The 17458-nt window shown below is 38.9% G+C and overlaps 1 protein-coding gene across 5 annotated transcripts in view; it reads right to left on the bottom strand.

Annotated features, from left to right (window-relative positions):
- Nucleotides 1-1286: 1286 nt before the first annotated feature.
- Nucleotides 1287-17458, bottom strand: part of ELF1 (E74 like ETS transcription factor 1) — an 86328-nt gene continuing 70156 nt past the window's right edge. For 4 of the 5 annotated variants that reach the window (XM_057366330.1, XM_057366327.1, XM_057366328.1 and 1 more), the window contains 4 exons: nt 15962-16045; nt 12802-12994; nt 11735-12202; nt 1287-2975 (listed from right to left, as the gene is read on the bottom strand). In XM_057366330.1, coding sequence (XP_057222313.1) covers nt 2366-2975; nt 11735-12202; nt 12802-12994; nt 15962-16045 — 1355 coding nt within the window. In that variant the 3' untranslated portion in view covers nt 1287-2365. The remainder of the gene's footprint in view (nt 2976-11734; nt 12203-12801; nt 12995-15961; nt 16046-17458) is intronic. The other variant, XM_057366331.1, reaches the window with a different exon arrangement.

Raw genomic sequence — 17458 nt, 5'->3', positions numbered from 1 at the left:
TCAAAGTACAGATCCACCGGCTGACACACCRGAGCCTAAGGGATATGGAGAGGGAGTGATTTCCATTTACTGTCTGTTACACAACAGTCTGCTCCTGGAGACATGTCACTGCTGCTGGAGATTTTCTCCACTTCTCCAACTGACATAAACTAAACTGACAAATCATTTTTCCTGTGTAATGGCTGCATCTGTGGCATGAAGTTTTGTTGGTGAAGTTGTAACCTTATTGTGCAATTTTTCTTCCACATTTCCAGTAAATCACCAAAGCAACTTCTCTATTTTTGAAAATACTAGTGTCAGTCAAGTGTTATCAATTCAGGTTTCCTACAATTATAAAATGCTTGGTTGTATAGAAAAACGTCCCTATTTTATATTTGATTTAAAAAACTAGCCTCCCTCTCCAGTGCTTTCGTCAATCTAACGTAGCCCTTAGGATGAAGACTGCTATCAGATCTGCTTCCACAATGCTTATCCACATTCCTAGCAATATTGCCAGCACTCCCAAGCTGCAGGGAACGCTGCCAGATAAACAACAACCAGTGTGGGTATGACCAGCCCTCCTCTAAACGGGGTGAGACACGCTGGGTCTGCACGTGGAAACCTGACTGCATGGGAGTCAGAGAAAAGAAACATTGAACTAACATGACAGCTGTGGCAGAGAACTGCTTATCAAATGGTTTGCAGAGTTTCTTCTGTGCAGCAAGACCAAACTATCTCCACCACAATTCTGCCCCTATTACTTTTTCTAGTATTCGTGTGCTTAAACTTATATTTAACAACCAATGAATAAAACTCCAACATTAATTAAATCATAGAAAATCATTCCCTTTAATTTTATACCAACAGAATTATAACACCAGGTATCATGTTTATTTTTAACTCACCCTCTGTTGAAACACTGCAACATGCACGTTTTTGAAGCCCTAATAGTTTGGGCTGTCACTTGTATCATACAAGCTACATTGGCCATTGTGAATTGCACTCAAAATTTTGTGTTGTCTGTAATGTATGGAAAGTGATGAAAAGGAGCAGTTTAAATCTAGTTACTGGATTTAACTCAATCTTCAGTTCAAGTACAAAAATATGCATTACTGCTGTTTCAAAGAATACCCACAGCACACAGACTGCATTCAAGTCTGTTCAGAAGTGATTAGTGAATTACTTGTGTCCCACCACAGACACACACTGACTAATCACATTGTCCAGTTTCTTATTATATTTTGGTTATTGATAATGATTGTCAAAACATTATAATAATATAAAAYATTTCCGAGTAAATACAGAAAAACGTTTTTCCATTTGATTTATTTTCATAATAAACCAATTAAAAATACAAAAGAAGGACCCAAGGTTCAATGGGCTCCATCATTTAAAAATTTGTCTTTAAATACAAAGTCACTCTGTAATATGAATACATATTAGACCTCTAAACRTAACGATTTATTGATCTCATTTGTATCTATCAAAAATTTGTATGGAAAAAATTAGCTGAAAAAACTTCCCTGCAACATTGAATATACAGTATTTACAATCAAACCAAGAACTCTTAGCAGAATTAATCTCCAAAAACCTGCATAAATTGTATATATTTAATTTCCCTCCCCCCCTTACAAAATAATCTGAAGTAGAAAGCAAGATTGTTTAGCTTCATAGTCGCAGAATGGCATGAAACATTTGCACCTGTAGTGATGCTGTTAGCTTCTGTAATTAAATATATCTGATGTTTTAATAAAAAATATAGACATGGCATTGTCCCATTACTGGAATATATGTTTTGAGTACTCTCAATAGGAGTGTATATTCAATTTTGCACACACAAGAGCTTGTGTTGCAAAAAATGCAAGAGGATACCCGGTTATCAAAGTCTAAAACTGATGTCATTCACTGGTATGAAACAGATACTCGRCCATAAAAATTCGAACTCATGGAATGAAACTGGCTTACTAAAACTAACTGCTGCYTCCAGAGGTGATACACATACAGATTAAACAGAAAAGGTTACAAAAATAACATCACTGCAATGTAAATCAGCAACAGACTGACAATATAAAATAAGAATGAAGTTTGAAACTTTGGCCAACAACCTCAGGAGAGTCTTCATAGCATATAAAGCATGTTCCTTCATGCCTGTATTTTGAAAAATGGGTAATATATAATTTTATTTATATGATAACATTTAGCAATTAACAGAAAATCAAAATCCATCCTAAAGCATGAATTCTAAGAATTAACTGCAGAAATTAAGTAGCTTTGCAACATCATGCTTCAGAATCAAATCATATATACATAACTGAAAAGGTCCCATCACATTTATGAAAATAATCATCCACAGGGTCTTTTTTTTTCTTTTTTAATTATTTAATTATCAATACAAATTGGGTTCCAAGGGCTCATTTTCTTGCTTCACTTGCACGTTAGATGGGAAATTATTTGAACTGGACACCACCATCACAAATGGTTGCTGCTGGAATCTCTGCTCGGACTGCTCCGTATCTTCTACTTTGTCRCCATCTTCCTTTTCCGGTTCTTCAGGGCCAACCTGCTTCGTATCTGGTGCTTTAATGACCGAAGTGATCACCGTGCCCGATGGGTTAGACACCACCTGTGAGCTGCTGGGTGAGAATGTCACCACAGGGGTAGTGGCACTGAAGGATGAAGTGGAAGCCATGTTGACTGTTCCATTGCAAATTGTCTGCACGCTGCTGGTGAGCACTTGCTGAACTTGTGCTGGGCTCAGCACAATCGAGGAAGGAGGTGACACTGGCTTCTGAGGCTGTAGCATGACGTTTTCTTTAAGAACTGTCATGGGTTGGGAAGTAGGAATGGCTTGTAAAATGAATTTCTGTGCTGCTGAGGCTGGATCTGTGCTGGCTATCACTGTAGTAAGAGGCACTGTCTGGAGTGTTACAGCATGCAGCTGCTGATTTCCAGGAGAAACAACCACTGGAACCTGGGTTGGAGTCTGTAAGGTCCTGCTAAGATTAGAAAATATTATAGGGTCAGAACACTTCCATGATGAATTTTGCAAAAATAAATTATAGGTTTACTACAGAAAAAACATCTGGCTTTGTAAGCATTTCATTTACCCAACATTTTCAAAAGAGATAGCAGAATCTCTCCTAATACAACAGGAACTGGACCTGACCCCCGAATTCAGCATGATGGCTCCCAAAGTAAAGAAAGGTACCCCACACAAACTGTAGTGACATCACCAAGCTGAAGAGACTGCCTTTGAGACATTCAGGGGTTCATCGGAAAACCTAGGAATCACTTGAGATCTCACTGACCAACACCATAAGCTTGACCCACTAGACATCTACCATCAGTTTCAAAAATTACTCCAAGTAATTAATAAATCAGGCCTCGATTGTCCTGACAAATTTAGCTCTATTCAACAGTATCCACATTGTAGCAGGGTCTGGGCATGACCATCTGACACTCCCAGGACACAGAGATCTCTGTCTGCCAGCCTCACATACACCTGGTGAAACAGCTGATCAGAACCTTCTCCCAAAACATTTAAGTTAATAGTGATTTCATCAGTTGCAGGCTCACAGACTTGGGTACCACAATACTGTCAATAGATTCAGAGSTGTGGGGGCAACATTAGAGGATTAAGAGCTGTATTGCTGGACTACACAGCTACTGCACAGCGGTGACTTTAATGCTGATACATGCTCCAGTCATGCAAATTAAAACAAAACAAAACCCCCRGAAAACTTAAATGGTTACCAGAGGAGGGAGAGAGGAAGGGAAGAGTAACTGCTTTGACACTCCCACAGCTTGTTCCAGCCACACTGTGTCTGGCAATATTTCTTCCATTTGGTTTGTCATGCAGAGTTCCCTCCAACCTTTGTGCTTCTCTTYAGTGTTCACCTATCTGCTCTGCTCCCCTTTTTTAGTCTTAAGTTCTCCCTTGTGTTTTCCAAAAATGAGTTAAAAAAAACCCTGTGCCTACCTCCTAGCTTATTTCTGCTCCTACTGAAATCACTTTTGATGGAAAGCAATTTACTGTCAACGTAAGTACTTTCAAGTTCACGCATAATACTGCCTGCTCTTCTTTCTGAAGACTGGACCTCAGATATGCTGTAAGGGTTGCCTACTATACCATGCCTACTATTCCATCTACCATGCAATGTCCTCCATTCTATAGTACTTCTACCCACGCAGAATGTATTTTTAACAGCTCTGTGAAATTCTACTTGTCAGCATATCCAAAACTTCAATTTAAAACCATACTCTGGCTACCACACTTGCAACAAAAAGCATACCAAAGTAGGACTTACATGGTGCTGAAGCTATGGGACAATGTAAATGTAGATGCTGCTGCTGGGCACAGTCCAACTGCACAGAGAGCTGCATTCCCCCCTTCTTAGTGCAGCAGCAGACACAAATGAAGCAAYATATGTAGAGGATTTCTGATGTCCRACTCAGCTAAGTCCTCTGGGAAAGGTCTCCAGCTGAGCTCTGAAGACTGCTCMAGCCAGAGCAGCCCCAGTAACTCTTCTGGTATCAGGCTCAGAACACATGGGAACTTCCCTGAGCATCCTCCAGCTGCCAGTCTCTGCTGCAGGCAATCTTTTTCCCAGCTCCCATATGGCTTGGTAATACAAGGAACAAAAATTCCATTTGTAGCTTTCTCTTCCTTCCAAGAAAGAAGGCTGCAGTACCCAGCAATGCTGCTACAGCAARACAAATCCAAATCCTTGCCAACAAGGGTCCCACACAGGTCTCATCACAGGGGCCATAACCGTGACACAAAATTTGATGCAACTGACACCAGAGTCAATCTTGAGCTCCTTTTTCACACAACTGAAGACATACCAAARAAGAAGCTCAAGGATATGGGGCTGGGTGAAGGTGAAGCACCAGAGAGGGATTGCTTCTTTCTTTCAAACTCGTGGAGAAGTTGGTGCTGGCACAGAAAATACCAAAAACTGAGCCYAAAGTGCAAGGCTCAGAATGACAGTACCAAGGCTAACACCAAGTCTCCTAAGAGTTATCACCGCTAACCATTTCTTTTTCTCCCCCAGCAATTCCCCTGGGACCTTGATAGAAAAATCACTAATGTCTGTGTCAGAAGCAGGAACAGGATGAGGGCATCCTGTCCTGATTTTGGACATCCCCCAAAATCAGTATGTCTGATAGGTACAGCCCAACTCAGGAAAAGTCTCCAGAGATCAGCAATGCAAATGGAACAGCGATCAAGGAAAGATAACTGACACCATTATAAAAGCATCAGAAGTATCAAAACAGATACCAACCCAGTTCTTTAATCCACAAAGAAACTTACCTGAGTTTGAAGGATTAAGAACAACTCAATAGCTGCAATTTTGAAAGCAGCACCTGAAGCTGCTAGCCTGTGTTGGTATGCCCTCCAAGTATTACCTTGAAGCTACTTCCTTGTTCTGTAGTTGTTTTGTAAAAATAAAAGCTTCTAGCTGCCAAGTGGCTTTGAAGGATAACCTCAAAATGTGTGAACTGCATCTAATAAATGCAGAAGGTATCTGCAAAGCAGTAGGAGCAACAAAGCTCTGAGAGACAAAAGCATTTGTCTCAGTACATTGTAATTAGTATCTGCATATTAAACTTAACCCATTTTATTTCTCTTGAAAGCCAGTCCCATACCTGAGGTTTACTCCAGATGCTTTGTCTTCTCCATCAGCCAAGATACAGATATATGATATGCACATACATAACCACTTACATAACATACTTATATATGCATATAYACAGAGTGTGAACTTGCTACAAGGGAAGCATGCAGCATGTGTCTGTACAAAATATACCATAAATATTTATTTATGCTAATGGTGGCCAAGCAAAACATTTACCTTAATTGTTAAACCTATTTACTAACTGGTAAAGTTAGTAAAAATCTATCTGCTTMAACAATTTGCCTTGAATATAATTGAAAAAAATACAGCTTGGTTAATAAAAAAACTTGTCTGTTTTACAAAGAAAAAGAGTAATTCTTTACAAAGAATAATTAAGGTGATTTATTAACACTGACCTACAYTGTTTTAGGTGTTTTTAAGTCTATATTTTCCTTTGCTTCTGAAATTCACTGTCATTTTGCTAACATCCTTTCTTCTCCAAGATACAAATCTTTTGGKTGATTATTTTAAAAGTTGCTGCTGAGATTTCAAAAAGAACAAGAACATTGTGCAACAGTGACGGAAAGGAAGCACTGCCATAAATCCATCTGATTACAAGTGAGGAAAGAATGACAAAAATTCTGAAGTCATTTTAGCTTGGCCCAAAATTATCATCTCTTTCTTGGGCCTTTTTTTTTCTGTTCATTGCCTAGAATTGTGCAATATCATTTTAGCTCATCAAGAGGTAAGYAGTGACAGGCCAGTAAAACAAGTTTAGTCACGGTAATTTATGTAAAATTTATGATATGAAGAAGATACTAAAAGCACTTAAGCTACAAGCCAAGGTAAACAAAGTATTTCACAGCACAGTAATAAAATGAAACAAAGCAATATTAAAAAATACACAGAGAAGTAAGAGAGATCAGAGGCCGACAACACAACTCTCAAGGTGTACTTTTTACTGAACCACAAAGTCTAACAGTCTTCTTTCCAGGATTTTTCAAAACTGCACAGTCATCTGAATTAAAACTCAGGAACTTTGCAACTACAGAGACCTGCAGAACCTCCACCTCTTTCAACAATGCCAAAGACATGGAAAGAGAGCTCCTGTGGATATCTTCCTATTGTGCAGAAACAAAATGAATCTGACTAGATGACACTGCAGTGCTTTCGTCAATAAGTTGCTGCCTTCTTGTGTACAACAGATATTAAATCAGAAGCGGGCKTAAGAAAAAGTCTTCTTCAACTACAGGAAAATCAAAATATTGGTTATAAACAAAGTCTTTGCTGTGACAAAAGTTGTCCATACTGTAAACGTGTTCTGAGAAACACGCAGTGCTGTAAGCTAAATTAYGGTTTCTTGTAGAAGCCCACTGAGCTTACATCAGCCTATTTCTGACCAGCACCTCCCTCACAAAGGACATTTTTCTCACCAACCTGAAACGTGGATTGCAATCAAGCCGTCACTTAGATTACAGAGATGAGCTCCTTGTAACAGCCCCTTTTCCCTTCCTTTGGGGAAGGCTATGGCAGCAGTGAGCCAGATCCAACAATATCTACTMGTCACTATGCTGGAGAGCTTCTGAAACTGCAGGCTTGCCCTTGGAGCACTGACAGAAGCCAGCTGTCTAACTACAAACAGAAGCAAAGCAGATCAAAGGAATGCCTTCAGCAGCTGTTTCTGATTATCTGGAAGTCCTCTTTTGCCCATGYTCCCCATCAAGTCCCAGGGAGACCTAGCAAGCTCTTTACCAAGACTTACACCTGTGATGGTTTTTATTCAGGAGACATATAGAAATGGCAGAGGAGTGATGAGCRACATTAGCTGACATCATGCAGATATGACTCTTGTTCTTATTCAAGAAAAAGGGACTGAAAGCAGATGGTCAATGCAAAGTCTCAGCAGGACAGTGCCAGACTGGTTCCTTGTGCCTGTGAGGTTATGTGAGCTCGAGCAAAGCCAGTACAGATAGGGTGTGAAGATGATCACAGAAGATAATGGTGACATTCACTGGGCAACTTACACAAGCCAATGTCTATATAAGGCAATAGATGGAGACTTCATTTGAAACAGCAGCTGTAATCATATTTTCAGAGTTCATCAACTCCTACTACACAAATCTACCTTTTTTCAGCATCAGCATTGCTGAGTCAGAYCACAAAAGCATCACGGCCTGGACACAGACACAGATTTTGGAACAAGAAAGCACGTGTTTGCTTGGGGTAGACATGACTTTCAAAGGCAATTGCCTCTGCTTACTGGGACCAGTACACAGCGTTGGCGAATTTTTGGCTTCATTGCTGTTCTTACACGGAATGGTCATGCCCTGAAAAACCACAATTCATGTTCAGCTACATCCTCCTCCTCTTGAATCAGGATCCTGCCACTGCAATCCATGCTTGTGTCACCTTCAGAGTTAATTTTCTACCTTGAAAGTTGCAAAAAGGTCAGTGTGAAAACTGTGGCTCATTCATCATATCAAGGTTCTCCTGTTCAGAAGTAAACACAGAAAGCATATCCCATTTGTCTCTCAGTGGTCTGCATAAGCTTTCCTCCAGCTACAGAACTCAGAGTCAGGATTCTGGTCTTCTAATATACTCTGACCAAGCTAGCAAAATGAAAACTAGCAAGTACAGAAAAGAAACAGTAAACTTAATTTTGACAGAAACAGTTTAACACCTGAAGTGTGCTAAAGTATTGCACAGAGTCTGTCAGCAGCCAGCTAATTGCAAGTTTCTTGGTATACAGAGCTGCTAGCTAGAAGATTCAGCCAGGTGCCATACAGTCAGTATCAGAAATAGACATATAACTTAAAATCATTCCCTATGTTATATTCTCTKAGCTGTAAGTAACACGAGAATCTCTTTTCACTAAATCATAAATCCCTTCTACGCTAGATTAAAGGTGAATGAAAWTGCATCTCTCTTTATCTGCAGTGCTCATGATTTAAGGGAGAAATTTAATTACCCAAACACATGCACCTTTCAGCCCTGTAGGATGCCCTAGACAAGGTAAGACTTTCAGAAGAGGTGCACTTTCTGGAGCAACAGAAAGGATGCCCTTTAATGCTCAGAATGACCCAATGAACACAGAGCTGAATCCCAGGCCACTGCCTCCTAATTCCAAAACAAAACACAATTACTCCAATAACCCAGGTATTCTGGTTAACCTGTGTCAGTTGTTCTGGTTTAAACAGAATAGTTTTACAAGTGCTAAATTCAAGGAAACCTTTTCTTCCTCATAAAAGCTGGYTCATCAGAAAAAGTAAGCAAAAAAATGCTCATTCAGAGAGGCAATTATGGTTTCGTCTTATCAGTAGAAACATGTGGTGCCAAACTCAGCTCCCAGTTACACGACTGGAGACTGTAGCAACAGTGCCTGCATCCACCAAGCCAGAACAGTTAGATCTGCAGAACGGCAGTGCGTTTACAATTCTGAATATTCCCACTGGGGACACTGGATGTTTTCCTCAGTCAGCAAAACCCAGTTTGCTTGACCTGACCCTGCTCCTGCCCTGTTTCCCAAGCTTCAGTTAACACATCATAGCCTTTCTGTTTAAGCACTGGGGCTGAAGAGGAGGCATATATCCTTTGTAGCACTTCTCCTTGTCTCCTTTTCACAGACTAGCACCAAAACTTGTCCAAAAAACATATCAAAAGCCATCCAAAAGCCAAGACCTTTCCACTGCAGAGTGAGATACAAGCTTTGTGCAGCTATAAATGAAGACACTGCCTGACTTATGTGAAGAATCAACCACGGGTTTACACTGGCATGCCCATTCCTTTCAGAAATGTTAAGGGGGGGGGGGGCAACTTGGGCCTTAAGCTGCAGCACTCTCCCAATCTGGAAGTGGTGTGTACCAGGCAGTGCTGCCTAGCACAGGTCAAGGGTGGTGACATAAGCACTTCACAACACTCTTCAATATGATTCTTTTACCAAGCCCCTTAGCAGAGAAGATGCATTTTCAGACATTCTCTGAAGGCTATGGCTAAATGTTAAAAAACCAATTGTTTCCACTTCAAAGATGCTCAGTATTTTCTCTATTATTTTTTTTCTCTCAGCACAACAGAAGCAAATTGCTGCAGAGAGAAAAAAAAAAAAAACATTTATTCCCATGCAGAAGAGGGTTGAATGTTTACATGAATAAAACTTCAGAAGCTAAACTGCATAAGACAAATTATATGGGTTCAAGATGTTCATGCTTCAAGTCAGAGCCCAACCACTAACCAGTATGCATCAGAAAACCTTCTGAGGATCATTACCAGATCCTGGTTGCTGTTTTGCCCAAATGATATTGACTATTCACAAGCCCCAACCACTGAACACAACTGGCAACCAAAGTTGYTATTTGTCCTCATGCTTCCCACACTATAAAGTGACTCCAACCACTACCTCACAGCATGTGTGCATACATAAGAAGGTTTGTCAGCTCTTAGTCTACAATGGCAGTCATACCTGCTGTACATTTTTAAATTATGCAGACCATTCATTTCAACCCTTACGGAAGCCCTACTGCAGCAATTCAGAATGTGTACACAAACACATTGATCTGCTAMAGATTTTCAGATGTCTGAACAAATAAACTTTTGTTTCACCCTTATTATAAAACGAGACCAAAAACTTACCTCCAAAAGATGTTCTATGTGTCATTCTACTTCAACAAACTATTTAAAGCTTGCCCTTTGAAGCTGAGCAGAAATCAGTCATAAATTGTATTTTGAGAGTCTGGAAGGGTAGTATTGCACAGGACTCAGCAACACCTATCTTGCAGCTTGTCTCACCCTGGTTAAAAGCACTCCAAAAAACTCTGGATTGTAGCTTTTATTTTCACTCTAACTGCTTGGGCCCCTTAGTATAAACTTTCTTAATCAGCAGCACTTCTATACCACTCTGAAAACGTTTGATGCTTCTTTTTTAAAYTTKTYTTTTAAYGTTCACTTTGTTATCTTTGCTAAGTGAAATTAGAGACTTCATGGAATAATGTTCTGGTTAAAAACAATGGATGTGAACCAGAGTAATACAGAACTCAAAGGATTTAAGGCTTCTGTTTCACTTGAACTTCATATATGTATTATCTCTACTACTTTTTCCCCTTAGCTTATTACCCARGGTGCAACTGTGAAATACCATAATGCAATAATTGGATGTCATAATGTCACTGAACAGTTTTCCAAATGTTTGGTTGGACTTTTTGCCTCCCTTAAGTCTTACAGATACATCTGTTRTTACCCTTCTTTATACCATCTRCACCACTGATATTTTTTGTGACACATAATCTTGTGTAGGTCTAGCCTAGRGYTATTTAACTCYGCAAATTGCTGAACTTCCCCCAATCACATTTAGTAGTGTTGTTCTACTGACTTCTATAGTACCGTGTAACCTCAGTTATGTCTGTGCTGCTCTCCTTTCACCATACTGCCCTTGTCCATTTTTATAAGTAAGTCCTGCTACTAAGAGGCAGGTGCAAAAGAGTCATGGTGCTTAAGGGCTATGTAGTGTTAACCAACTGATTCACAAATAAGGCATGAAAGCACTCCTGTCTCCCAAAAAAGTCTGCAGATACAGAGCTCCCATACTCTGTTAATTGTTTCCTAAAATCAAGAGAACTTGTGACAGCAACAAAATGCTAGAACAGGTARTAAGGAGTTTTTCCTATTGTATGTGGAGACAATACAAAATATGAAAAAGATGACAAAAAATTCTTACGAAGAAAAATTAAAAAGCAAGAAGGAAAATAATTTTGAAGGTTTCATGCAGACCCACCATGTATAATTGAAAAGCAAAGACACCAAACAATGTAAAAGCAGAGAAGAAAACACACCTGCTGTGGGACTACAATGTCAATTTTAAAGAGAAGTTGTGTATTTTTCCTTTCTAAACTATATGCATCAGGCCTAACACCATGGAAAAGATGAGCTTCCCTCCATCACAGGCAGAGCAGTGACATGCGTACATGTCACACTATGCTGTGTGTGACACTCTAAATTCATAGGATGAGCCACAAAGACATCATTTCACTTCAACCAATTGGAAGACTAGCATTTTTTTGGGAGCAAAACAAAGCATCTAACCAATCTAACCATCATCCAGTGAATTTATTATTATTCAAATATTTATCTTCTGTACATTTTCTTACCTTATGTTCTGAACTGAGGAATTTAATGATTCATCTGGAACATTACTGGTTACAGCTGCATGTCCTTCTGGGAGGGGCTGCAATGGCTGCATTACGTGAACTGTCCGAAAAAGCTGAGTGGGTTGTACTGGCTGTGGAGACTGCATTGTCCTCAAAACATCTGAAGTCAAGCCAGGTGTCTGCTGCTGTACAATTTCTACGTGCTCCTTCAGCTTAGCAGGCTTTGAGTTTCCTGTTTTTACCACTGTGGTTGATCCTCCCTTTGTTCCTGCGTTTGCAGATGCTCTAGTTCTGCTTGATTGGTTTCTGTTGGCCACAGCAGGCGACAGCAGAGTTGAATCTGATGATTCAGTGCTAGGGCTCGCATCTTCATCGTCAATGTAGATGAGATCTTTTGGCATGTCTTTAAATTGATAGACCAGGCGCTGACCTTCTACTTTAGCAAGGATTCCTCTTTGGTAATAGTATCTGTTTAAAGTGCACACACATCAAGTTACACAGGTATTTTTTGCCAAAAACAAAAAAAAAAGCAACAAAGCTCCCAGAAAATAAACACAGCAGCAGCAAGTAAACAAAATTTTAAGTGCCTAGCCTCTTCATTATAAAAAAGTGGTCAATTTAATAGTATTTTTTTTTTCATCGAACAACATTTTTAGTAGTATTTCATGCCAGCTTTTAACTCTGAGAGAAAGAGGAGACTGACTGCCATGACTTGGCAGCTCTGCTATTAACTCACACTTTGTAAAAAGTTGCATGAAACTTTCAATTTTCCTTTTGACTCATACAGTTCTTTCAGCTATCTGACTTCATGTTTATTCACCAGTGAGCACAAGCAGACATTTTAGCTACAACACAGCAAAGGGAACTGGACAGGAGGGCACTACTTCTGTTACATTTACAAATTAATGTGATAACTTAAAATTACGCATATCATGGTGAGGGGAAATAAAATGCCTAACGCTCAGTTGAACAATTATCAATCAGCTGATAAAACTAAAACTTCATGGATGACTGCTTGTTCAGCACAGATTTTATGTATGAGAGTCTATTATTAAATATGCACATACCTGAGAGCTCTGCCCATTGTTTCATAATTCATGTCAGGTTTGTTTTTGTGTTTTCCCCATAGCCTGGACACAGCCTTGGAATCTACCAGTTTGAAAATGCCCTTCTCTCTTTGAGTCCATTTGATATATTTAGGACATGTAGCTTTATCCTGGAGCAATGCCAGCAAGAACTCCCAGAGATAAATTGTATTTCCTAGAATAAAAGCATTTCAGACACACACAAAAAACAAAAAACAAAAACACACACACAAAAAAAAGGTTAGTTATYAATGATGCAAATAATCTTAAATTTAAGAATCTTTATAAAAGACAGTATATCATCAACTCTAGGAAACAGTGATGGAAGGGCATGGAAAGAGATCCTCGTGAGTTATTACAATCCAGGTGTAGAATACCCCAGACATTCCGTGACCTACAGCCACTTAGTTCTGGCCACCACCATTAGACCATGCTAGTCACCTATGTGCCCTTCTCCATCTTGCCTAATCCAGTTACAGTAGCAGCCACTATTGCTTTACCTTGAACAGGAATATGTTCAGTTCTATCCCCTAAAAATACTGGAAATTAAGCTGCTGCTTAAATGCTTTGCTGAATTGAGGTSTTATAATCCTTTAAAAGGCTAAACAAAATCCTCACCTTTAACAATGAGATTTATGTAGGGCAATCAGTGATATGTGCTGAGGTAGGCAAACCTTCAACAAAAAAGTATAGAAATGGGTAACTTTTTTTAATCCAGTGAGTGCTTGTGCTTGTTGGTAGACAATATTCAAATTCCATTTTACRAAGAAGCAGGCACAAACACTTATATATGGAAATCCATCACATCTGTTCAGTGTTTACCACATATAAAGAAAGAGTATTAGAATCACAGATTGTGAATACTTAAAACTAGTACTAAATTTTCATATTTTTTCCAAAACCAAATTTAAGGAGTCTAAACTCATATGACTAATGAGACCTTTTTTCCTACTTTTTTTTAAGGCTTTTGGTGTTTGATGTTCTTTTGGGAATCCGAAGCTGCACATAAGCTTCTTAGTTGTTAGTCTGTGAAAGCAAGAAAAAGCTTYGTGTATCACCTCCCACAAGCAGCTTTGCAAAAACACAGCAAAGATAGAATGTGCTGAAGTTTCACAAAAAATTATGCCCAACGCATCAGAAGGTGACAGGATCCCTTTTCACAGCATCAATATAGCCCAGCAGATTTTTTCAACTTCAACAACCACCAGTCTGAACTTTTCTTCAATAAGAGATCTCTTAAAAATTGAAATGCCCATGATAATATAAACTGTATTTAGCAAACATTCATCAAAGTCATCAGCACTAGCAATATGAAAATGTTAGCAGCTCGTTCAGCAGGTGGAAGCTTGAAAAATGAGCATTCCTAGTGAAAAAACACTGCCTTTGCAACAAATGTCTCCCAGCTTACATAAAACAGCCTCTTGGCCTTCAGATACCCCAAAGGGTAAGGCTAAGACTGCTAAGGCAAGACACAATGTCACACAGGAGCGAGAGCATTTCCAGCCATTTACCACCTAACCTAGGGTGCTTTTGTTGGAGTGTAGACTAAAATGCTCAGCTCCATCAAGGCAACCTGAAATTTTTTTACTTCTTAGCCAATAAAAATTATTCTGGAGACGACTGGCTGCAAAAAACAGGTTTGCTTTACTTAGAGGCAGGATATTTGACCTCCTCTAAATCACAGCAGAAAAAGAAACATGTGGAAAACTCAGTTTTTTCTATGCATCGTATCATGCAATTGTATGGAGAGCTTGTTATTTTAGCATACAAGTTCCYCTAAGGGAACAGACGGGCAGTTCTTGTGATTTTCTAGCTGCTTCCCTGCCATGGCTGGCCGTATTACTATGTTTTTTACTTCAATTCTGTGTTCCTAAAAATGTGAAACAAATGGTTTCCAYAACAAGCAGTGGTTTCAGGCAACACGCTCCTTTTTATTCTCTTCAGAATTAGCAATTTTGTAACAATGGATAAATGTGAAAAATGGAGTATCCTTGCTATCATCAACAGAAGCATTAGACTCTTCCGCCTTTTAATTTTGTGGCTAGCTGCTTCCATATTTTCCATAATTTTATTTGAGCACTATTTGAATATTCCTCTCATACTCCTTTCATTTTTACTTGAAAATCAGGTTTGAATTAAAGTAAAAGTCAACAAAGCATATTTAAAACTGATGCATTAACTTGTTATATATTTGTTATTTGCCAACAGATTTTTCTTCCTACTATTGCAGAAAATGCCTCCTCCAAAGGAAAAAAACGCATTACATTCATTTGTCAGAGCACAGATTTTTTTTGACATCAAGAGTGCAACATTCTTATGCCACCAGGGCCTAGAACTGGCTGGCCTGTTGTTCTGGCAAGTACTGCACACATGCAAGCACATCTGTCCCACGTGTACCAGCAGGCTCTTGTGACACAGGGGAGGTTCATTTCCAGCTCCCACTGAGTGCAGCACAACTCGCTGGGGCCAGGAATCAGCCTTTCCTTCAAACACCAGCCTGGGCACGGGTGTGGATGTTGGACCCCACAGCAAAGCAACCCAGCTGTTGAYGAAACTCACAGGCACTACTGAACAGGTCAGGCTGGGGAAAATGATTTATTCTATCAGTTATGTGGCATTTATTATTTTTTTCTTCCTTTTGAACACAGGAGGCATGAAAAAAGTTTCACACCCCTAAGTCTTTTGCCCAAGTCTTCAAGCTGTGCTTTAACTTTTTTCGAAATTCAGGACTTGGTACTTCCGGCTGACAGCTGGCAGTCTTGGCTAGCCTCATGCAAAATTAGACACATACAGATGGAACCCATTTACAAAGATCATCTGTCAAAATAACCACAGCCTAAGAAACATTAATACAATGCAAAGCACCACCAAGACTTCACTCAAAACACAGCAGACACTGCAGGGATGTTGAAGAGTTTCCAAGAACCCTTGCAACTTAAGTGACAAATATATTATTCTCCCAAGGAACTGGATATTTCACCAAGTAAACTCATRTACTCTTCTTTTCCTTGCCTTGAGATGTTAACCACCCTGAACATAAGACTCAGGTTTACATCACAAGTGAACTGGTGAATTTCTTTTTTTTACAGGTCACTCAGAAATAATGTTCTTCTACATTTTTGGTGACAATTCTTTGACTTACCCTTTCCATCTTTGTTTTTCTTTTTCACAGATATGTTTGGAGTTGTAGTAGGGGACTCAGAACGAGATGGTTTTGGTTTCTTCCCTGAAACAAATCACCAGTAAGTTAACTGCAGCTTAAAAAAATAAATTAAAAAGAAAAGTACCAAAAAAAGAGAAGAGATTTGTTTCTCCAATTCAAAAAAGATTCAATTTCTAGTAAGTTAGGATGTCAGTTCTTGCTGAACTTCTTTTTTTATGGCAGGATGGATGTCCTGTGCTCTTACTGTACTTCTAAGAAAAGACTACACTATGAACTTTCCCAAAGTCCAATGTACATTGGAAATTTCTGTGGCTATTTAGGTACTCTTGAGCACTTACAACAGACAAGATGAGAAAAATAAGCTATTAACGATGTTAAAAAGTTTTAAAGTTTTAAACAGGAAAAGATAGACAAAATGCAGAGCACTATCAGGTTCACTCATTGCCAAAATGGAAGTTAGGGACAAAACAAGCTTGTCTGCTTGTTTAATCAACTGTAAGTCTACACTGACTCCAGCAGACTATGCTGTCATCTGAAACAAACCATTTTTCAGTCCTATTGTTTTTTACACCTTTTTTACAGTGGCTGCAAGTAAAGGGAGGTCACTTGTTTATGAAGAGCAGATGAAGCAGTAATAGGATCTGAAAAAATACCACTTTTAAAGTCATAAGCATGGTGGCTCTCTCTGGTGAGGAAGACTGAAAGGAAGAAGTTACTTAAAACTGATTACAAAAATGAAGAGCATTCATTTGAAAATGCTGAGAAATCAACTACCAACACATAAAGGAATAAAAAAGCTAAGTCACACTGAAGTGTTTTTCAATATAAAACCTTGAACCAATTATTTTTTAGTTTTCATTCCCTGCAATGGCAGCTTTTTACAGCTTTTATAAATAATATAATTAATCAGAAACCTGCAGAACTTCCTTATGAAATAATTTATCCTACCAGGTTTTGCAGTGACCACTTACTACACTGACATTACCTATATTATTACTTAAGATCTTTTGAGAGGCAGAATAGACTAAGCAGACACAAGACTCAGAAACATATTTCTAGTTCAAATAGAATACTGACATAGTTAAAAATCTAAAGGATTTTTTCTCTCTATTTATTCCATTTCTAAAGAGTTGATGCTCTTAAGAGGCAAGACCAAAAGGTCTGTGCAATACCATATACACTGATTTCCTAGTTTTGGTTTTGTTTTTAGGGGCTGTTATTGTAAGGAAAACATCTCTGCTGCAGAGAGAGGATTTTTCACAAGCTCTGAAAAAAAMCCAAAACAACCCAGTTCAGTGCCAGCCTGCACTATTTCCTTTGTTCTAAACTTCCAGGTATCTACAGAGAAGTCACAAGAAACTTTGGCTTAAGCACTCAGTTTTTGACATTAGCAGTCTTGCTGAGTCCATCTTTGTATCTTTTTCTTTCTCTTTTTTTTTTTTTTTTCTTTTTTTGCTTTTTAAATCCATGAAGTGA

Source organism: Malurus melanocephalus, unplaced genomic scaffold, assembly GCF_030028575.1.
Source record: "Malurus melanocephalus ecotype Western Australia unplaced genomic scaffold, MMel_1.1 scaffold_63, whole genome shotgun sequence".
Classification (NCBI taxonomy): Eukaryota; Metazoa; Chordata; class Aves; order Passeriformes; family Maluridae; genus Malurus; species Malurus melanocephalus.
This window is presented reverse-complemented; position numbering and strand designations above follow the sequence as displayed.